This window comes from Lontra canadensis, unplaced genomic scaffold, assembly GCF_010015895.1.
Source record: "Lontra canadensis isolate GAN:19392208 unplaced genomic scaffold, GSC_riverotter_1.0 scaffold5, whole genome shotgun sequence".
Taxonomy (NCBI): Eukaryota; Metazoa; Chordata; class Mammalia; order Carnivora; family Mustelidae; genus Lontra; species Lontra canadensis.
In genome coordinates this window covers 38,839,577-38,861,111 of record NW_022630999.1, presented here as the reverse complement: position 1 = coordinate 38,861,111, position 21,535 = coordinate 38,839,577, and the positions used below count along the sequence as shown (strand labels likewise).

The 21,535-nt window shown below is 52.1% G+C and overlaps 2 protein-coding genes across 7 annotated transcripts in view; one reads left to right on the top strand and one right to left on the bottom strand.

Moving 5' to 3' along the window:
* UNC5A (unc-5 netrin receptor A) overlaps positions 1–21,535 on the bottom strand; it is an 87,107-nt gene that overhangs the window by 7,713 nt on the left and 57,859 nt on the right. For 3 of the 4 annotated variants that reach the window (XM_032851888.1, XM_032851890.1, XM_032851891.1), the window contains 6 exons: positions 21,359–21,527; positions 20,966–21,199; positions 20,679–20,828; positions 20,434–20,598; positions 19,575–19,753; positions 18,149–19,331 (listed from right to left, as the gene is read on the bottom strand). In XM_032851888.1, coding sequence (XP_032707779.1) covers positions 19,166–19,331; positions 19,575–19,753; positions 20,434–20,598; positions 20,679–20,828; positions 20,966–21,199; positions 21,359–21,527 — 1,063 coding nt within the window. In that variant the 3' untranslated portion in view covers positions 18,149–19,165. Of the gene's footprint in view, positions 1–9,509; positions 9,620–18,148; positions 19,332–19,574; positions 19,754–20,433; positions 20,599–20,678; positions 20,829–20,965; positions 21,200–21,358; positions 21,528–21,535 lie in introns of those variants that run through there. The other variant, XM_032851889.1, reaches the window with a different exon arrangement.
* HK3 (hexokinase 3) lies at positions 1,430–18,176 on the top strand. Of its 3 annotated transcripts, none has more exons than XM_032851886.1 (20): positions 1,435–1,485; positions 1,780–1,851; positions 4,930–5,051; positions 8,071–8,233; positions 8,435–8,589; positions 8,676–8,795; positions 8,886–8,981; positions 9,859–9,958; positions 10,041–10,224; positions 10,682–10,837; positions 10,987–11,220; positions 11,587–11,882; positions 11,976–12,115; positions 12,195–12,314; positions 14,953–15,048; positions 15,234–15,333; positions 16,943–17,126; positions 17,218–17,373; positions 17,537–17,770; positions 17,857–18,176. In XM_032851886.1, the coding sequence occupies exons 1-20, from the start codon at positions 1,461–1,463 to the stop codon at positions 17,999–18,001; spliced, it is 2,898 nt and encodes a 965-aa protein (XP_032707777.1). In that variant the 5' UTR covers positions 1,435–1,460; the 3' UTR covers positions 18,002–18,176. The 3 variants fall into 3 exon arrangements, with proteins under 3 accessions (XP_032707778.1, XP_032707777.1, XP_032707776.1); XM_032851885.1 differs by having other exon boundaries at positions 8,056–8,233; XM_032851887.1 differs by lacking the exons at positions 17,537–17,770; positions 17,857–18,176 and having other exon boundaries at positions 1,430–1,485; positions 8,056–8,233; positions 10,969–11,220; positions 15,234–15,404; positions 17,218–17,339.

Sequence of the window (21,535 nt, the reverse complement as noted above, 5' to 3'; positions counted from 1 at the left end):
CTGCTACAGCCAGGGTTGTCACAGCTGCTCACAGAATTTAAGCCCAAGGCACTTCCACCCTCCATAGGTGCTGACACAGACCTTCCCTGACACTCTACCTAGGGACCCCTCTCCTGGGGAAATAGATACAGGACTTCCAGAAACATGGTTTAAAAAACCCTGGCATTACTTGTCAGGAACATATCCTTACTCTGGCCCAGAAGACTGTGGACTCTGTCAGCATGAATCACATTCAGTTCCATATTCTTTCCCAACTAGACAAAGCTGAGAGAGACTAGAGCCCCAGGCTAGGCAGGATGTTATGTTATGGGTGTCCTCCCTACCCCCACCACCAATTTCCTGTCTTTCAGAGCCTGTATGTCTGATTGATATCCAGTGAAATGTGCAGCAGGTTTGATAATCTGGCATGTTTCTAGGCCAGTCATGCCAAAACTAATACAAGAGCCACTGTCCCTGGTCTCCATCATGGTGTCATATGGAGGCCATGTTCTGTCTGTAGAAAATGGTAGGGTTAACTGCTAATGAGGTAGCCCAAATTTTAAAATACCTGCTCACCAATTTCCCAGAAATGAAAATTAAAACAGTATGTCGTCTCCTATCATGGTGGCTTTCTTAGTCTGTACAGACTTCTATAACAAAATACCACAGATTGAATAGTTTATAAACAAAGGAAATTTCTCACAGTTTGGATGCTGGAAGACTCAGATCAAGGTGCCAGCATGGTTAGGTGAGGGCCCTTTTCCAGGTTGCAGACTGCCAACTTCTTGTATCCTCTCATGCTGCAGAAGGGGCAAAGATGCTCTCTGGGGCCTCTTATATGAGGACGCTGACCCCATTTGTTAAATCTCTGCCCTTATGACCTAATCACTTTTCAAAGGCCCAATCTACTAAAGTCTTCACTTTGGGCATTAGATTTCAACAAAATTTTTTTTGGTGGTGGGGAGGGGGATATAAATATTCAGATCATAGCAGTGGTCATAGTGATGCCCCAAGGTTCTATGCATTCAAGAAGACTGTTTGGGGGAAAATCAGCTTTGTGGGGGCAAACAACTCTACTGTAGCCTGAGATTACCCTTCCCCTTCTGGTAGAGAAGACCCAGGGTATGAACCTACACCCCCTCTACCTTTCCCTGGCCTACCCTCTGAGGGCTAAACTCCACAGTCTGGCTGCTACCTCTCCCATCATATATCCTCACCTACATGTATCTTTATTTAGGTCTTTGGAGCTGAACCGCATACCATGAAGGTGCCTTGTGCTCCATGATTTTGCACAGGCTCTTCTCTCTCAGAAGGATTATCTCTGCCAGCATACTGCTAGTCTTTCTTCACGGCTCAGCTTCCTCAACTTGCCCTGCCCACTCTAGGGCAGAGTTAGTCTCTTCCTCTTATGTTCCACATTGCCTCTTGCTCGTTAGTACTTCAACATTTTGGAAGATTGTTTATTGTACTATATATTTCTCATGCTAGCCGCCTCCATCTTTCCAGGTGAGCCACCATCTCGAAACTCAGACTCTGAGTGTTTGTAAAGTGGGTGGGGCTCCCAGTATTACAGAGGGGAAGTCCCAGGGTCCTTGACCTAGTTCAGGGGTCCAGCTTTGTACAGTTAATCTTGCTTAAGTTTGCACCATAGCCCTGCCTGCCCTGGGCTTCTCTTAGGGCAGACTCAGAAGGAAGTGCATCTTCCTGAATTAACTGATGTCTAGATAGTGGTGGCCAAGAAAGAGCGTGGGACATTATAACTCAGGTGACCCGTGAGTTTCATTTTTGGGTGCAAACCAGGTCAGTGGGAGCCTAACATTGTGAGAGAAGAGCTCAAGCCTGAAGAAAGTGAACAACTGCTGCTTCTCCCGGGTAAGACCCTCTTCTAATGCCTACTTACTTCAGGCCCATCCCCTCACCATCTCTCCAGCTTTGCCCATGCTAGTAGAGTAAAGGCTGGAACGACTAAGCCAGCTGGTCCTCAGTGATAGCGCTCATCCTTGGCAGGGGTCCCCGGGATCCTTCTCAGAAGGAAGACTCACCTCATGTATCTGATTCAGCTGAGTTAAGCTGAGAGGCCAACTGTTACTCAAACGTGCAGACCCCAGCTGAGTTCTGAGAATCTAGTGATGTGGGAGACATGTCCCTCCCCACTGGGCTCGCTGGAAGAGGCAGATATGAGTACATTTACTGGGAGTGTCAATACTGAGGTTTCTTGGAGGAAGCTTCACAGTCTCTGGCATGTAGAAGTACCAGATAAATGTCCAAGAGAAGAGTGAATGAATAAGAGTAAATGAATGAAAGAATGATTGAGTGAGCTGGGCCTCAAAAGTAGAGTGAAAGCTTACTCTGTGTGTAGTGGCTAGCCCTTTCCTAAGATTATAATTACCTCAGTTACCCTGTTTTATCCTTGAAACAAACCTGTAACATTCGGGAAGTTAACATTCCTATTTGACAGATTTGGAAATTAGGTATATGGGATTTTGAAGACATTTGCTGGAAACTGATTTCTTAGTTCTCTGAATAAGAACCCCACTCCCACACCCCCCACCCCCAAATTTTTCAAAGCTGTATTAGCACATACCTATGTCAAACCCTGTGCTGGGATGAAGATGCAAATGACTCAGACCAGTGGTTCCAGACTCGAGGAAAACTGTGAATGAAGCCTGGGACAGGGCGAACTTGTAGTCAGTGTGGCAAGAGACAGGGCGAACTTGTCAGTGTGGCTGGAGTGTGAGGGAGAGTAGCAAGAGAGGAAACTTGGGGCCTGCAAAGCTATGCTAAAGAGTTTCAGACTTTTTTCTTTTCCCTACAGCGGGAAATACCACAATGTGAAGGTTTACCTCCTATCTTAGGGGAGATAGAGCTGGGGAAAATAGAAAAATAGAAATACCTATTTTTGTGCAGTTATTCTGGTGATGTATTGGGAGTTGGTGGGGCAGGGAGATGGACAGTATCAGTTAGGAGGTTGTTGGAATAATCAGATGGGAAGAAGGTCTAGGGCAGTGGCAGTGGGAACCAGGAAGAGGGGATATGTGGGAGAGCACTTTCTGTTCTTAGCTCTTTCAGCCTCAGACCTGATTGCATAGAGGAGAGATGAGAGTCAGGGATGTAGACAGGCACCCGAATAGCTGTGTGAGTGAGCAACCTTGATGCATCCAGCCAAGATGGAGGACAGGAAGAGTATCATGGGGAAAAAGTGAAGGAGAAAATGAATGTGTCTTTGACTATGGAGTTTGAGAAGCTTCTCCAGCATCTGGAGAAGGATGTCTAACCATCAGAATTTGGGATTTGGCTCAGGACAGGGATTTGGGAGACCTGAAACAGAGGTTTTAATCAAAACCTGAAGATGATACAAAGGGCTGTGGAGAAGAGGGCTATGACCAGAAACAGGGGTGGGGTGGGACATTGTTAAGGGGGAGTGGAAAGAAAAAATAATGACGATTATGAGGGACTCAGGAAGAAGGCCCAGGAAAGACTAGTTGTTGGAAGCCAAGAGACGAGAATTTTGCAGTGAAGAGATTGCTCATGGCTTTGCATGCCTGACAGAGGACAGTAGGAGGTGGAGACTGAGGAAAAGACTGGGATGGGACAATCAGCAGCTCAATTTGACCATGAGGAGGGCAAATTCATGGGCATGTTGGGAATGGAGGGAGGGCAAGGTATGCAGGGATGGGAAGGTATTCTTCCCTGGAGTCTTGTTGCTACAGGAAGAGAGGTAGATCGATTCAGTGGACAAATCCCTTCTCCCCATCTTGGGGCCTTCACTGCATTTCCCTTTTCCTTTACTCCTGAAAGACACCTAAATCACTGAAGGCTCCCTTGGGAACTTCTTGGAATAGCAGTACCACCTCTAGCTTGAATTAACAAAATACCAGACATTTCTACAGTTCTTTACAGTATGCAAACCATTAACTCCTTTAATCTTCACAAGAACTGAATTTTTGTTCTGTTATAGAGGAGGAAATTGAGGCTCAATTCAGATTCAAGTAAATAAATCTGAAGGTACATTCTGCACAAGGTCCTTTTGCTTTCATTATTTCATTTGCCCCACAAAGCTCTTTGACATATATTGATCCCCATTTGGCAGATTAAGAAAATTGGGCCTCCCATTTGGAGACCTGGTGCTAGGTCTTCTGTGGAGAGTTGGGTCCTTAACTCTGAGCATAGGGCTCTTTCCATTCTGCATCACTGTACCTTCCAAAACCCACCCATGAGCTGATGTTTGTGTTGCACATTAAATTTCCCAAAGCATTTTTCAAGTCTTATTTAATTATTATAACAACCTTGTAAAAGTAGTTATTTCCTCCCAGATGAAAAAACTAAAATTCAAAGAAGTCATAAATGACCTGCCTGAAGTTATGCCACTAGTGGAACCCCTTTCTGAAGTACAGATCCATCCCTGTCCACTTCTCCCTTGAGAATGAAATTTGTACAACATAGCTTGGCATAAAGGCCATCCATAGTCCAGCCTGCCTGCTTCTTCAGCAAGTCTTTGGCTCCTTGTTACCTCACACTCTTTGTTCCAAACCTCTAGAACATCCCTGAACTCCCAAGCATGGTAGCAGGTCCATCTCTGTTACTGCCTATGTCAAGGGTACTGTGATTGTTGGTAAGGCTGTAAGATCCCTCAGGACAAGCTTACATCTGCTTTATACTCCAGCATCTGGGACAGTAGGCATCAGGAACTGGTAAATGTAAATGAATGACAGAATGAGTAAATGGCATTGGGATTAGGAACCAGCCTTCCCAGTGCTCTGTTAATACATGTGCTTCTGGAAAATGGGGGCCTTCTGGTTGATTACTAAAGGATCATTGATGGTCAGAGGTTCTGAGCTCTGCCTACAGCTTTCTTCCCGGTCCTCTTCTCAAGGACAAAAGTTAAGGGCCACAGCCTCTGAGGGCCTGTAGACTATGTGGTTCACCTGGGCTGTCCGTTTCCTCCTATAGGTGGCCACCCTCCATTGTGGAACCACATGGACTCCATTGGGCCAGTAGGGTTGCGGCAAAGGGAAGGAGCTCCTGGCTGCTCCCAGGAAGGCTTGCCCTGCCCCTCAGACAGCTCTGAGCTGGTAAGTTCAGCACTGGGTTTCTGATTCGTGCCTATTTAAGGCTATCAAGAGCAGGATCAGCCCATGGGGCCCTGAGTTCACAGCCATGCAGCCCTTTTTAGTTTATCAAACCTTTCAGATCTGATCTAGTAACTCTCCTTTGTGACTTCACACGACAGCAAGGTGGGGATTATCTCATTTTACAGCTGAGAAAGAGGGGGCTAGAGAGGTGAACTGATTTGAGTTTTAACTCATGACAAGAGCTTAAGCTGAGGTATTTCAGTTGCAAAGGTATTACTTTTGCCACTTTGTTGCACGGATGCTGCCCCTGCCCTGAATGGGTTGACATAGTCTAGCAAGGACCCTTTTGGGATTTTCTGGTAGAAGACTGTATTCTTAAGACACTTCCTTCCCCTATTTCTCTAGTCTCCTGCACATCTCCCTCCCTTCAACATAGCCACTGCAATCAGGCACACAGAGATGATTTCAGAGCTGAACTCAACTTGGAGGTTATTCTTCAGCATAGCCCTATGCCTTGGGTTAGTTCAGATTGAGTTTCTCTTTTCTGTCATCTTGACCAAGATTTAGAAACCCTTGCATGTCACACCATCAAACAGGAAACACTTGTATAAGTCATTTCATATCTCCTAGTCTGTTTCCTCATCAGTAAAAATGAAAAAAATAAAGTCTAATCCTTCCACCCCCTGGAGGATTAAGTGAACTAATGGAGATAAAGGACCTGTATAGAGGAGGCAGCCATGAAAGGATTCTTGAATTTTTCCCTGCAGTTTCTTTAGTTTTCCAGCTTGTTCTGACATCTGCTGGACGTGGCTTATTGCCCAAACTGGGGGGCATCACCCCTTACTGCATTTCATGCTCCCACTTCACCTTTGTCTGGTCTCTGCCCCAGACCCTGCTGTAAACATTTCCTTTGTATTCAACTCATGGCTGGGCCACAGAAGTGAGAAATGACATGGTCCCTGGCATTGGGAACACAGAGGCCTTCTGAGTGTTATTATTTTCTCAGCCTTATTCCAGGGCCACACAGCCAGGAAAGTGGCAGGGCAAGGACTCAGATGTAATTTTCTCATCCCATGGGGTTTCTTCGCTGCAACCTTCATCAGCTTTGGGTTCTTTTCAGGTGAAATTGCTAGTTTTTTTTTTTTTAATTTAAAGATTGTATTTATTTATTTTTTTTATTTGTCAGAGAGAAAGCGAGCGCACAAGCAGGAGGAGCAGCAGGCAGAGGGAGAAGCAGGCTCCCTGCTGAGCAAGGAGCCCAACACAGGACTTGATCCCAGGACCCTGGGATCATGACCTGAGCTGAAGGCAGTAGCTTAACCAACTGAGCCATCCAGGCATCCCTGAAATTGCTAGTTTTTATAAGGCTTCACATTTGTGTGGAAACAAATGTGTCAGATCTGGGTTCAAATCTCACTCTGTCCCTTAATAGCTGCTTGGATTATGCAGATGACTGTTCCTCTCTAAGCCTCAGTTTCCTCATTTGTAACATAACATAGGAATAACCCTTCCTAGTGTGCATGGCTGCTAGAAGCATCTTCTATAATGTAAACATCAAACTGAACATCTGGCACTCCAGTTAGGATCATTTGCCTCCTTAGGAATCTGTTTTCCATTCTCTTTCTAAAGCAGAGGTGGAACTGAGTCACGCCCATCTCCCTCACTGAACAGCCTCTCCTCCCTGGCTCCTCTGCCTCCTTATTCAGATGCCTGTGTGGTTACTTTACAGACAGGTCCAGTGTGGGGCAGTGAGTCGTAGGAATGGAATTTCTGTGGGACAGGGAGTGAGGACCTGGGAAAAACTAAGCCCAGGAAATAGAGCTTCAGTTCGGGACTCCAGGGAACCCAGGGAGGCTGCTGGCATCTCTTTGAAGGACAGGCCAGAAGGTCATCTAGGGGAGCTTTCACATAGAGGTGGAGTACTGGGGCTCCTCTTAGCTCCCCCACAGTGGGTTACTGGTGGAAAGGAACCTTGGGTATCCCATCTTCTGCTTTCTGCTTATCTACCCCCTCCCATCGCTCTGATTCACCCCTGGCCCAACTTTCCCCCAAATCCATCCCCTCACTCTGAAGAAAATCCCTTTATCCTCCTCCCCAGATCTTCAAATGGCTTGTCCCCTTCCTTCATTTAGTTCACTTCCTCAAAGAGAACTTTCCCAACCAATATCCAAAAACACCTTTTCCTCCCCTGGTCACTCTCAAACTTCTGTTCCTGCCTTTAAAAAAAAAAAAATGCAACTGTTACTACCAGAATCATATTTCATGTTTATTTCCTTATTTTCTGCCTCTATGCTGGAATCTGAGCTTAATAAGAACAGAACTCACCGGGTTATGCAACTTGTAGTGCTTAGAATAGTGTTGGGCCCCTAATAGGTACTCAATCAATGCCTGTGGGAAGGATGGCTGACGGATGGGAGGACAGTCCTCCACAGTGTGGCCTCCAGGTTCTCCCAAGCTGAGCTTACTTAGGCTTCAGATTCAAGTGGATTGGGAGAGCAAAGCACGTGTACTTGAAATTCATCCCACATTTGTTCGTTTCTTTGCTCATTTGGTGAACGACAACTCACTGAGCAGCTTACCTCTGGGTACTGGGGAGCCAGAGTGAATTAATGGTATGACAGGAATGGCCCCACTAAACCCTGAATTCTAAGAAATGGAAGGGGTAGGGAACATCCCTATGTTGAGAAGGAATCACCAAAGAATGGAGCAGGAGGAAAAGGTAGGTGGGTCTCCCCTCCAGGAAGGAGCCTTCTGAGAATGCAGGAACTGAGTATGATGTGTAGGCAGCAAAAGAACCTAGGTGCATGAAGAGGTGAGAAGTGGGGCTGGGCAGGTGTTGGGGAGACCAGCAAGGCTCAGGGCTTAGGCAGGGCTCTAGTCAGCTCCTGGGAAAGCTAAGGAAGGTGCTGGTCTGGACTGGTAAAGGGAGGAGCAAGCTTGGCAGGGCAGTCCTGGTTGGAGTCAGAGAAGTTGGCTAGGCAATGGGGCTCCTGACCAGATTTAGCCTGTTTCTCCCCAGGTGCTGGCGTGTCTACAGCAATTCAAGGTGACGGAGACACAGCTACGGCAGATCCAAGCCAGCCTCCTGTGCTCTATGGAGCATGCACTGAGGGGGCAGGCCAGCCCTGCCTCTTCTGTCCGGATGCTGCCCACATATGTGGGGTCCACCCCACAAGGCACTGGTGGGTGGCATAGACCAAAATTGGTTTCCAGGCCTAGGGAGAGAATTCTGATCTGGGGAGGGAGTTCCTTATCCCTTTCCCCATTAAGAATCCCAACTCTAAGCTCCGTTAATGAGACTTTGCAGTCCTTGAGGATGTTTCTGGGATGCAGAGGGCTTAGTCTTGCCAGCTGCATGCCTTTCTGTGTCCTGTTTGCCCCAGAGCAAGGAGATTTTGTGGTGCTGGAGCTGGGGGCCACAGGGGCCTCACTGCGTGTTCTGTGGGTGACCCTGGTGGGCAATGAGGGGCATAGGATGGAGCCCCGGAGTCAGGAGTTTGTGATCCCTCCAGAGGTGATGCTGGGTCCTGGTCAGCAGGTAAGAGCCCACTGCCTAGGCTCTGGGAACTGGCTGGGTGGCTGGGGCTCTGGTGGGCAGAGCTGAGACCCTAACTTGTCCCATAGCTCTTTGACTTTGCTGCCCGCTGTCTGTCTGAGTTCCTGGATGCAATCCCCATGGACAAAAAGGGTCTGCAGCTTGGGTTCAGCTTCTCCTTCCCTTGTCACCAGACTGGCCTGGACAGGGTGAGGCAGAGTGGGCATGGGGACAGTGGGTAGAGGGTTTGCAGCCCCATGAAGGCTATTGGAGGAGTGATCCAGGTTTTCTGCCCCCAGAGCACCCTTATTTCCTGGACCAAAGGTTTTAGGTGCAGCGGTGTGGAAGGCCATGATGTGGTCCAGTTGCTGCGAGATGCCATCAAGAGGCAGGGGGTGAGTGGGGCAGGGGCATTGGGAAGGCTGCCTGTGTGCCCAGCATACATAGACTGTGCCTGTGCTTCTGGGAGGGCCTGCTTTCCTTTTCTATTTATATCCTTTATCCAATCTAACCCTGGGGTAATTGTTGCTACCATTCCCACCTCATACGTAGAGACTAAAGGCTAAGAAAGGAGAAATAAATTTTCAGGACCATAGGGCAAAACAAAGATGAAATGACTTGATCCTGTATTCAAGGACCTCACAGGCTAGAGGGAAAGCATTCCAACAAAGGATTGTCCCTGTCAAGGAGGTAGTTCAGTGACTCTGGTAGCATGGGAAGGGCACACCAGGTCTCGGGCAGGGGCTTTGAGGAATTTGCCAGATGCATAAGTTGGGTTTGGGGTGGAAGGTCTGTTTTCCAGAGAAAGGTATGTGCAAACATTTGGATACCAAAGAAAGGTGGATCTGAATCCATCTGGACTAACTGTGATGCTAGTGGATAGAATTCAGGGCTAGGAGGGGCTTAGAGAGTCAGGTACCTACAGTGCAGTCTTCAAGGTGCCATGCTTGCTCACAATCATCTTGGTCCTGTGGGGAGCACTGGTGTTCTGGAGGTGATGACTGAGGTCGGGAGCCTTTGAGAGCCCCAGGGCCTGAGTAGAGGGTGGAAGAGACAAGGGGAAGTGTGGGATGGGAGGAAAATTCTCTATAGGGTGGGAGGACCTAGAGTATATGTGTGGGCATGAAACACATTGAGTTTCATGGACTCTGAGCACCTCTATCAAGTCCAGGGCCCCTCCATCAAAGCCAAGGCCCTAGCCTTGCCCATCCCTCAGGTTCCCTGCATTACCCACTTAAGTCAGCCATGACCTCTGCCCTCTCCATTGTCCAGGCCTACAGCATCGACGTGGTTGCCGTGGTGAATGACACAGTGGGCACCATGATGGGCTGCGAGCCAGGGTTTGGGCCCTGTGAGGTCGGGCTTGTTGTAGGTGAGCCATGGGCCATTTTTGATGATGGGTGCGGGGGTACAGCTACCTGATGGGCAGGTCCTGACAGATTCATCCCTGCCAGACACTGGCACCAATGCATGTTACATGGAGGAGGCAAGGCATGTGGCAGTGCTGGATGAGGACCGGGGCCGCGTCTGCGTCAGCGTTGAGTGGGGCTCCTTCAGTGATGATGGGGTCCTGGGACCAGTGCTGACCACCTTTGACCATGCCTTGGACCAAGAGTCCCTGAATCCTGGTGCCCAGAGGTGGCCTGACCTTCTGTTCTAGGGCCTATCACTCTTCTGCTCCCTTCTTCGCTGCTGTCCCTGAACTCAGGCCCATGGGCTCCTCCCTATTGCTTGCTCATAGGGTTTCCAGGTTGCATTTTAGGGGGCCCTGGCTATGCTCAAAGAAGGAAGGGCTCAAGATTCTAGAACCCAGAATTTTCAACCCATAGCCCTCCCTTATTCCTGACCAGTATTGGGGATGGGGGTAGCAAAGTGTTCCCTGTCCTCCAGAAGCCCCTCTGAACCTAATCTAAGCCTGAGGGGGCAGCGGGGTCTGGATAAACACCAACCTATCTCCTGGGAAACCATTGCTTCTGGAACCTCCAGTCTGGGGGACCCCAAAGAAAATGATCCTTCTTTTGGGACCCTTGGAGGTGGGACCAAGTGGGCTAAGGGCTTAAGGAAAGCTCTGTCCAGCCACCCTTCCTACCTGTAGGTTTGAGAAGATGATTGGGGGCTTATACCTGGGTGAGCTGGTGAGGCTTGTTTTGGCTCACCTGGCCCAGCAAGGGGTCCTCTTTGATGGCTGCACCTCCTCCGCCCTGCTGACCCAAGGCAGCATCCCCCTGGAGCATGTGGCTGAGATGGAGGAGTAAGTAAGAAAAGCCAGTGGGCTTAGATAAGGGGCTTCTTGGCTTGGGAGAGGGGAGGATGCTCTGTCTCCCAGGTAGCCATGGGGCTGAGGGAGGGCAGGGAGCTTTGGCTACCTGAGTCCCAAAGCAGTACCCTGTGTCCCTCCAGCCCCTTGGCTGGGGCAGCCCGTGTGCATGCCATCCTGCAGGACTTGGGCCTGAGTGTGGGGGCCTCGGACGCTGAGCTCGTGCAGTACGTGTGTGCAACCGTGTTGACTCGGGCTGCCCGGCTCTGTGCCGCCGCCCTGGCTGCTGTTCTCTCCCGCCTCCGGCACAGCCGGGAGCTGCAGATGCTTCAGATTGCTGTGGCTACCGGAGGCCGAGTGTTTGAGCGACACCCAAGGTACTGGAAATACACACTTCCTGTGTGAGCAGGTAGCAAGAACGTGTTTTCCATAAAGACCCAGAGGGCACTCTAGTTCCATGTGTGCAAGGCAGTGGGTATGAGTGGCACCCAAGCAGGGTAAGGTCAGATGGGGACTAAGGGACGCCAGAAGAAGTCAGAAGAGATGAAAGATGCTTCTCTTTGGGTATGCAAGGGAGGGGGACTCTGAGGGCACTGGGAGCACTGGAGATACTGGGCATAAGGTTGGTGTACAGTTGGACTTAGAACTGAAGAGATTTGAAGTGACGGGGCCCAGGGCTTCAGCAAGCCCTGGAGTTCAGGGTCAGGTGTCAAGCCAGGCATGCCTACTTTGTGTCTGTGTAGTTTCCTCAGCATCCTGCAGGAGACCGTGATGCTCCTGGCCCCGGAATGTGATGTCTCCTTCATTCCCTCTGTGGATGGGGGTGGCCGGGGTGTGGCAATGGTGACTGCTGTGGCTGCCCGCCTGGCTGCTCACCGGCGCCTGATGGAAGAGACCCTGGCACCTTTCCGGTTGAACCATGAGCAGCTGGCAGTGGTGCAGGCACAGATGCGGGAGGCCATGGCCAAGGGTCTCCGAGGGGAGGCCTCATCCCTCCGCATGCTGCCCACTTATGTCCGGGCCACACCTGATGGCACTGGTGAGGATCTGGCATGAGTGTGGGGCTGGGATATGGGTTCATGGAGGTCACAGAACGTGCTTTGTCCTGACACTGGGGATCTCTGTTCCACAGAACGTGGGGACTTCCTGGCCCTGGACCTGGGGGGCACCAACTTTCGGGTCCTCTTGGTGCGTGTGACAGCAGGAGGTGTGAAGATCACCAGCCAGGTCTACTCCATCCCAGAGTATGTGGCCCAGGGCTCTGGACAGCAGGTACCCAGAGCTTGGACCCAATGTCAGGGGCGGGGAAGGACCCAGGCTGGGCCCCCCCCTGACTTGCCTTGCACCTCAGCTCTTCGACCATATCGTGGACTGCATTGTGGACTTCCAGCAGAAGCAGGGCCTGAGTGGGCAGAGCCTCCCACTGGGTTTCACCTTCTCCTTCCCATGCAGGCAGCTTGGCCTCGACCAGGTGAGGGAGGGAGGGCCAGGGGAAACTATCCCCAAGGGCTTTACACACTCATACCCTTCATGGAATGGGCAGGAGGCTGGGGAGAGGGCTTCAAGTATCCTGGGCTGGGGGTGGGGGTGGGCAGAAGCACTGCTGGGCTGAGCCAGCCCCTAGCCTTGGTTTCACTGGTGTGTGCAGGTGAAGGGGGTGTGGTAAATTCACCTGGAATCCAGGACTGTAAAGAGGCCCAGGATGGAAAAGATTATGGATACCCCTGGGGGCCGCCAATGGGCAGGAAAATGGAGCCAGGTTAGGTCTGGGCACTTGGGAGCAGTGTAGGCCCTGATCAGGGCTGATGAAGGAACACATTGACTGTCTACTCCACAGGCCTGGTGTACTAATCTAGGAGACCTGCAGGAAACAGCATTAGTTCCTGTTTCGTGAAAGGGCTTATGGTTGCCTGGTTTCTTTGCCCTATCTCCCCTTCCTGAACTTACTCTCTCATGCCTGGCTTGGTATTGGGTGCCTGACTGGAATGGTAGAGCAGCACACACAGATCTAGACACAGCACCAACTGAGCATACACCTCTACATATCCTTCAAGAAGAATGCTGGACTTCTCAGTGCACACACCAGAGGGCTGTCATGGAGACAGCTCCTCCCATACTCTGGTCCAAGCTCCCAAGAGTCTTCTCCTCAACACCCCTAACTTCTGCCAAAAAGCTGCCTTCAGTGAGGAGGAGCTTGCTGCCCCTAAAATCATCCACTATGTTCTTCCTGAAAAGCTCTGCCTTCTTTACTCCACCCAGCCTTTATGCAGTTTTCGGCTCTGCTCCAGGTCTGACCTCTCTCAGACACAAGCTTCTGCACTTGGCTTTCTTTTACACAGTGGCCCTTTGGAATCAAGCATTCAGCAGTGTCTCTCTGCTGGTCTGCCCCACTCTAGACTAAGCATGCTGGCACCATTTGCTTATTCCTTGTAAGATGTGACAAGCAGGTGGGACTCAGTATGCAAAATCATGTGCGCAAGAAGAAAACAGGGTCCTATTCATTATCTAGAACTGAACTTAATTTCTGTGTTGAGCCCACATTCTTTTGGGGGGATGGCTTAATGATAATCAATCTGGGGACCTCTTTCCCCAGGTAGGGGCCCCTTTCAGCTGCACAGTACCCTTTGCTGTGTATGCGCAGACACTCAGGGAAGTCAGGAAATGCCTAGGCCCCAGCTGTGAGGACTCTGACACTTCCTCTCTTGATTCTTAACACCTCCCATGACAACTCATCTTCCCTCCATGAGGGAGGAGGACAGAGACCTCCTCTGCTGTCAGATCACTCAGATCTCTTTTGTCTCCTTCCTACCCATAGGGGTATGGCCCAGGTAGAGGTATAGAATGCTTGTCTCAGGAAACTCCAAAACCTGGCTCTGAGGTCGCTCCAGCTCCCCTTCTCCAGACCAGGGTCTGTCTTTCATCTGAGAGCAGGGAAGTATTGGTGCTACTTACGATCTGGGTTCCCCCACAGTAGCCCTCCTTTTTAATTGCCCTCTCACTCTCTGGCTTCTAGTTACTCTGTTTCACATGAGCATTCAGCACTCTGGCTGTGGTTGCATAGGGCAGGGGATAAAAGGAAATGTTGTTAGAGGAAGAGTCAGTTCGTATCTCTAAAATCTTCTGCCCTAAAGATTTTCCTTTTTTTTTTTTAAGATTTATTTTAGAGAGAGTGCAGGGCAGAGGGCCAGAGGGACAGGGAGAGAATCTCAAGCAGACTGTGTGCTGAGCATGGAGCCCAGATGCAAGGCTCTATCCCAGGACCCTGAGATCATGACCTGAGCCAAAATCAAGAGTTGGACACTCGACTGACTGAGCCATCAAGGTGCCCCCCAAAGATTTTCATATCTGCTTTGCACGCTCTTACTTTGGGCAGAGCTGTCATTTTTTAACAGCAGGAGAATAATTCCCCCTGCCTGCTCTCTCAGAGGAAAGCACACTTAGAAAAGGATAGTCCTAGATTGTCAAGCCCATCAATAAGTTCATAATTTAAGGCAAGTTTCTCACAATAAAGGCTTATCTGTCTTCTCTCCTCCCATCCTGCCTAGGTGTTCTGGGTTCTAGATTTTCCTTTTGTCCTTCCCTCATATCTGGAATACACAAGTGAATTTCTTTCTTTCTTTCTTTTTTTTTTTTGACACAGCGCTGTCCCTAATTCCTCAGTTTCCTTTCTCTCAAATGACTCTTGCTAGTTCTTTCTAAAAGAGCAGAATAGTCTGTCATTTGGACCTCTGAGCCTTCTCTGTCCTCCTCCTTCCCGTACATAGCACTCATTTTATCAGCTCTGTTCATTCCTAACCCAATTATGAAGGGCCATTCCTTCTGGGCAGCCGTCTTAAAACGTCCAGACTCTCAGACCATCTGAGCATTCTGGCACTAATAATAGAAGACACAGGTCAGATGGTTATTAATAGGTTTCTTTACACAGGAAGGCTCCTGGGGAGTTAGGAGGGGGCAGAGGGTAAGGCCCTCAGCCATGTGGCAGAGTGGGCATGGAATCCTGCTTGGTAAGAGAGGATAGCATATGCTTCTGATGAGATTCAGGCTTTGGGGAGGGAGAGTGAGATTCCAAGGGGCCTTTACCTTCTGGCCCCACCTTTGTCCCACCCCAGGGCATCCTCCTAAACTGGACAAAGGGTTTCAATGCATCCGACTGTGAGGGCCAAGACGTTGTGTGTCTGCTGCGGGAAGCCATTGGGCGAAGACAGGTGAGGAGTCTGCCTCCAGGGGTGCTTTGGGGCTGTGGCAGGACTTGAAGGGAGCAAAGGGTCTCCTGCTTCCTGACCTGCGGGGGTGGAGTGGGTGGCTCTCTGTAGTAGAGACCTCTGGGTCCAGCGCTGGTTGCCGTGACAACCACGTTGCCCAGCAACTAGCAGCATCCTTTTGTGTGCAGGCAGTGGAGCTGAATGTGGTTGCCATTGTCAATGACACGGTGGGGACCATGATGTCCTGTGGCTATGAGGATCCCTGTTGTGAGGTCGGCCTCATCGTTGGTGAGGAGGGCCCTGTTCTTTTGTGCTCCTACTGCCTGATGTTAATTCATTGCCTTCTGTTGATTCCTCAGGTTGGACGTTCCTCTGGCCTTGGGGATGTGGCGTGATTCCCACCTGACTCAGCTAGGCCCGGCAACACTCATATGGGCCGTGTGTCTGAACTTTGCTCAGCTTAGCTATACTATCCATAGTCATTTAAGCTTTCTGAGCCTCAGTTTGCCTTTCTGTTAAATGAATATGAGCTTTGGAGTCATACAGATTTGGGTGGAAATACTAGCTCTGCCACTTCCTTCTGTGTGACCTTGGGCAAATCACCAAAGCCTCCATTTCCTTCTAAGACAGAGATAATAGCAATGCCTATCTCAAGAATTGTGAGAGTGAGAGGAGAGGGAACAAAGTGTGGCACAGTTCCTGGCCCATGATACACGCTCAGTGCTTGGAATTGGGTAGAGGCTGGGGTGGAGGACAGAGAGTGAGCTGTGAGGCTGTCCTTCAGGTAGTCCAAGATCCTAAGTCTTTATTAAACATTCCTCTTCTGGCCAGATAGAGGCTGGATGAAGGGACAGGAAGATTATACATAAAGATGGGGGTAATACCTATCTTCTCAAAACCCACCATTTAGTGGGGATCAAGCCCAGGACAGCATGTGGCAGTCAGAGCTGAATCTGACTCTGCACAATGGGATGACAAGGTTAAGATCAGAACAGAAGTGGTCCTAACATGAGTGGGACTTGAAGAGTGTCTGTCTAGGTGGGGGAGGACGGCTCTCATAGCTCTTTAGGCATCAGAATCCTAGGTCAGGAGGTATATGGCAGACTCCTTTTGAAACTGGGAACTTCTTGAACATAGAGCCCAGAGTGGGGAGGTGCTCAGGAGAGGTATGCCTAGATTGCTTTATGAATAAACTAGTCAGAGGAAATCCAGGTGGGGCTGATAAGGAGACCACTTGCCTAGAGCTGACTATGTGTTGGGGAGAGAAAGGGTATATCTTAACCCAGAATGTGCCTTCTACCTAGAATTCCTTTCCTTTCGGTGTTCCTGGCTTCAAAGTCAAATCCAAACATCATTTCCTCTCTGTAGCTTTCTCTGACCCTCTAGGCGGGAAGACTCAGCTATGCTCAAGGCTCCCATCATGCTCTTCTTTGCACTTCTATTTGGGTACATACAGGCAATATCATGTTAGCTGCTTATTGCCCATGGCCTGGCCACCATGGGGCTCCTCATATCTGATTCCTGTCTATGTCCCCAGAACCTGCTAGTTTGACTAAAGATCTGGAAAGCTAGTCCAGGGAGCTTGGGCCTCTCAACTGCCAATAGTGGGGGAGCTCTCACACATCTCCCAGGGGTGCTCTGGCATAGCACGGAAGATACACTGATGGTGATGCTGGTAGGGAAAGCAGAGGAGGTCCACAGGGGTTGATGCTGCCAGGGTCTGCAGAAGGAATGTCAGGAAAGAAGGCAGACCAGGACATTAAGACAAGTTGTTGGTGTGAGGAAATGGAGAGGTCAGAAATGAGCCTAAATTTTGCCATCTCAGTTTGGGAAGGGCACAGAGGGAGGGGTCTTATCTGTCGGTAAATGACTTCCACCCTGTCTGGCCTCTTTGCAGGAACTGGCACCAATGCCTGCTACATGGAAGAGCTTCGGAATGTGGCAGCTGTGGCTGGGGACTCAGGCCATATGTGCATCAATATGGAGTGGGGTGCCTTTGGGGATGACGGCTCTCTGGACTTGCTTAGAACCTGCTTTGATGCAAATGTGGACCAGGCATCCATCAACCCTGGCAAGCAGAGGTAAGGGTGGGGCTGGGCAGGGGCAGCTGGTGGTGGCTGGCACTGGTTATGGAAGCAGGTAGGGTCTCCTGACCTTTGTGCTTTCATGCAGCTTTGAGAAGATGATCAGTGGCATGTACCTGGGGGAGATCGTCCGCCACATTCTCTTGCATTTGACCAGCCTTGGAGTTCTCTTCCGGGGCCAGCAGACCCAGCGCCTTCAGACCAGGGATATCTTCAAGACCAAGTTTCTTTCTGAGATTGAAAGGTGCCTAAGGCCTGTATTGCCTCCTTCCACCTCCCAAGAGAATCTATCTACCCACTTTGGGTAAAATGCTGGTTAGTGGGAGGTCCATTCCGGAGAACTCATGAGGTGGGAAAGCTAATGTAGGACCCTGGCTCTCTGTGTTCTATTCCTTCCTGTCCTCCAGTGACAGCCTGGCTCTAAGGCAGGTCCGAGCCATCCTGGAGGATCTGGGGCTGCCCTTGACCTCAGATGATGCCCTGATGGTCCTGGAGGTGTGCCAGGCTGTGTCCCAGCGGGCTGCTCAGCTCTGTGGGGCGGGTGTGGCTGCTGTAGTGGAGAAGATCCGTGAGAACCGGGGCCTAGAAGTGCTGACTGTGTCCGTAGGGGTGGATGGGACCCTCTACAAGCTGCATCCCCAGTGAGTCTGGGTGCTGGGATGGGCAGGGAGGAATGGCCTGGGGGGATCTGGCTGGCCTGGGCTCACCTCAGTCCCCCTCCCCACAGCTTTTCCAGCCTGGTGGCAGCCACAGTGAGAAAGCTGGCCCCTCGCTGTGTGGTCACCTTCCTGCAGTCGGAAGATGGGTCCGGCAAAGGTGCAGCCCTGGTCACTGCAGTTGCCTGCCGCCTTGCCCAGACGGCCTGTGTTTGAAGAAGTCTCTGGGAACTACCCTCTCTGGACCAGGGCCCAGGTCCCACCTGTCCCCAGTCATGCAGGACTCCCAAAGAGCCCAAGTGTGGCCCTTCTGTGTCCACTAGCCTTGACCTCTGGCTTTCCCAGAGAGAAGTAGCACTCGGGTTAGCAATATATATATATAATTTATTTACATTCACGTCCGCTAAAATCCCTACGCGCCCCGGCGGCCGGGCAAGGCTGTGTACATAAGGCCAAGTGTAAGTGCACGAAAGCACTTAAGACAGAGTCAGGGCACGAGCTTCACACAACAGGCCCCACATGGGGGAACCGGCCAGCCCCAGGAACGGGCACACCACGGCACGCACACTTGCCATTGTCCAGCCCGGGACTCCCATTGCATATTCACATGCCCTGTTGGGCAGGGCTCCTCCAGGCTGGGGGCAGGGGGAGGATCAGGGAGGAGCCATTGGGTGTCCCTGGGTGGGTGGGAGAAGGGCAGCATGTGAGAGGCAGATGTGGACTGACACTGGGTGTGAGAGACGTGAGTGGCCTCTGGGTGTACAGCATGAGATGTGTGTGTGTGTGGTGGGTTGGTAGGGAGTATGTGAGATGAGCACACGAGACATGCATGGGCACATGCCCGCGTGGTGGTCGTACGCCTGAATCCAGGGGCCGCCCCTTGTCCAGCTGTGGCCCTCAGTCTCAGAGGCTTGGAGCCAGGCCCCTCAGATGTGCCCTACCTGGCAGGCACAGAAATGTTTGCATAAGGTCCAGCTCAGGCAGGAGCTCTGGGGGCCATGTCCCGAGCCCAGCGTGTGCATGTATGCCCGTGTGTATGCGGCCTCCTGGCCAGGGGCAGGAGGAGAGGTAGCATCACACGCACATACACACACACAGATGGGCTGGGCCTGGCTTGGGCTCTAGTCACTGTCCACCCGGAGCCCCAGAGGCTGGGGCAGGGTCAGAGCAGGTGGCAGTGCCAGTCTGGCCAGGCAGGCCTTGGAGGGGTGGAAGTGTGGGCAGGGTCTGAAGGGCCAGTGTTAAGGGACAGTGTCTGCCAGGAGGGGGCCTGTCCACACAGCTCCCCCTGAGTAGGGGAAAGGGCCCCATCTGGCTTCTGCCCGTCCCTGGCGGGTGCCAAAGCTGGTGAGAGTATAGGCGTTGTAGGCCTGGCTGGCCTCAGCACTCCGCCTCTGACACCGTGAAGAGGCCAGCATCTGGCTGGCCCAGTCCGGCTACTGCTGCAGCCAGCTGGCTGAGGTTGCCATTGGGGAAGTGCCGCGCCTCCCACAGGTTGAGGATCATGGCTGTGGGGCTGGGCTTGGAGGCAAAGAAGCTGAGATGGCTGTGGAAGGGAGGGGACAGGAGCCAGTCAGCAGCCCTGCCTCACCCCAGGCTGTACCCTTCTGCCTCTCAGCCCACCCAAGGGCAGGACCTCCCCTTGGCCAAGTGCACTGGATACCCTGGCTGCTGGTGGTCGGGGTGCAAGCCCGAGCCACTGAGCTTCTTACCCACCCCACCCATCCTCTCCCACCAGGAAGGACTGCAGGGGGCCTTTGCAGCCCCTCCCTGCCCATCTCCCACCCACCTGTCCAGGTGGAGTTTCTGGGCCAGAGTCCGCCAGTCAGCACCCCGGCTACAGGGCGGGTCGAGGCTGGTAATGATCTTCTGCCGAATGAGGAAGGGGATCTTGAAGGCACTGGGGCCCACTAGGGCTGGGACCCCCCCTTCACTCTCCAGAGCTAGCAGCTCAGCAAATCTTGTGTCCTGGAGGTGGGGGAGGGGTGGAGGTGCCTGTTAGAACTTTCATGGCCCAGGCCCACTGCCACCACCTGCTGGGGGAGCACCCAAACCACCACAGCATGGGGGTAGCATGGGTACTATTTCCTGGGCACCCCTGGTATGCCAGAGCTCTGCTCACTCGAGTTTAGAAGGTCTCAAGGCTCAGAGCTATGGTGACCTACCCAAAGTCTCACAGCCAGTGAGCAGAGGAGCTATCAAGCCCCATTCCCCTCCAGTCTCCCCATCATCCCCCTCAAGTCACCCCTACTGATTACTCAGAACTCACTGTGTTCATCTCACTATCTTCGTCCTCCCCACTCAGTTCCCACAGCCAGAAGCCCCCTTTCCCTCACTCACTGTCTCTTACTCACCCTTCAAGGCACTGTACAAAGTTGTTCCTCCTGGAAACCCCAAGGCCCCCAGGCTCTGTCTCTCCCTCCTGCTGCTCCCACATCCTCTTCAATTTCCACCCCCAAGTCAGATTGCGATCTCATCTGTCTGCATCTGTTTGCATCTGCACCTCTCTCCCTGGAGACTTGGGGGAAGCTGCTAAGCAGTTTCTAGGAGGAGGTGGGCTTGGTGGCAGGATAGGCCCAGTGTGTGTGTGTGTGTGTGTTGGCGGGGGGAGGCACATTTCTGCAGTGCTGATGCCCCCTTCTGCCCACCTTGGTGATGTTGAAGTCGATATTGAAGCTCTGCCCATCGCCTTCCACCTGCCATACCCACACCTTGCAGGCCAGGTCACTGGTGCTGGGGCTGACACGCTCCAAGGTGAAGGTGCAGGGAAGGTACTGCTGGGTGCCGTTCCAGATATGATAAAAGGGGATCTCCTGAGGGGGCGGGCAGAGAAGCTGAGTCAGGTGTGCCCAGCCTTGGGTATGCCCACTCTAGGCACCCTGAGCGGCCTCACCTGGTAGCTGACGAGGAGCTTGCTCTTCCACAGGGAGCTGGGCACATCGTGGATGGACAAGCGCAGGTTGTGGTAACTGTCCTTGAAGTGCAGGACTCGAGGCTCCTGGATCAGCTGTCCCCCCAGCTGCTTCTCCAGCTGTACCACCTCCTGTAGCACACCCCAGGTGGCCAGCTGAGTCTGGGGCCCAGAGCACCCTTCCCCACGGCTGCCCCTCCCAGGAGGAGAGGCCCTCAGTGCCAGGGGTGGTGCGGCCTCCCTGTGGCAGGGTGGGGGTGGGGGAGTACCTTGAGTGCGTCATGGGTGTCGTGTAGGCAGTAGACTCGGATGTTGTACTCAAGGGAGGTGCAGGCCACGGGGGCAAACAGAAGCAGCTTGAGGCGCTTGGTCGCAGCCACACTGAGGGCCTCTCCCACCAGGGCAAAGCGACCCAGTTGCTCAGTGAAGACATAGCAGGCGCCGGCCTCCAGCTGGCAGTAGTAGAGGTGGGAGGGTGCCTCCTCACCCAGATGCAGCACATCCTGCGGGCAAGGGCCCGATGGGTCAGCTCATGGCCAACTCCAACTGTAAGGAGTGGCCAGACTGGGGAGAGGGTGGCTCAAGGGTCAGGTGGGAAGCTCAGGCTCCACGCTGAACTCCTCAGTGCTCAGGTGGGTGGGCTCAGGGCCGTTCCTGCTCACCTCCCAACTGCCCTCACAGGACTGCTTTTTGAGGCGCAGGCTCCAGCTCTCTGGGCAGGGCTCCCCACAGTGGTCCATGGCGAGGATGACCGGCCGGGTGAGCAGGACTCCAGGGGGCCCACAGCTAACGATGGGACTCAGCAGGGTCTGACAGCCAGCTAGGGGCAACCTCAAGTG

Coding starts and splice junctions, on each gene's coding strand:
- HK3 (XM_032851885.1), top strand. CDS start 1,461: ATGCTAGCCGCCTCCATCTTTCCAG. Junction 1,852..4,929: donor ACAACTGCTGCTTCTCCCGG/GTAAGACCCTCT, acceptor TTCCTCCTATAG/GTGGCCACCCTCCATTGTGG. Junction 12,315..14,952: donor GGCAGCTTGGCCTCGACCAG/GTGAGGGAGGGA, acceptor GTCCCACCCCAG/GGCATCCTCCTAAACTGGAC.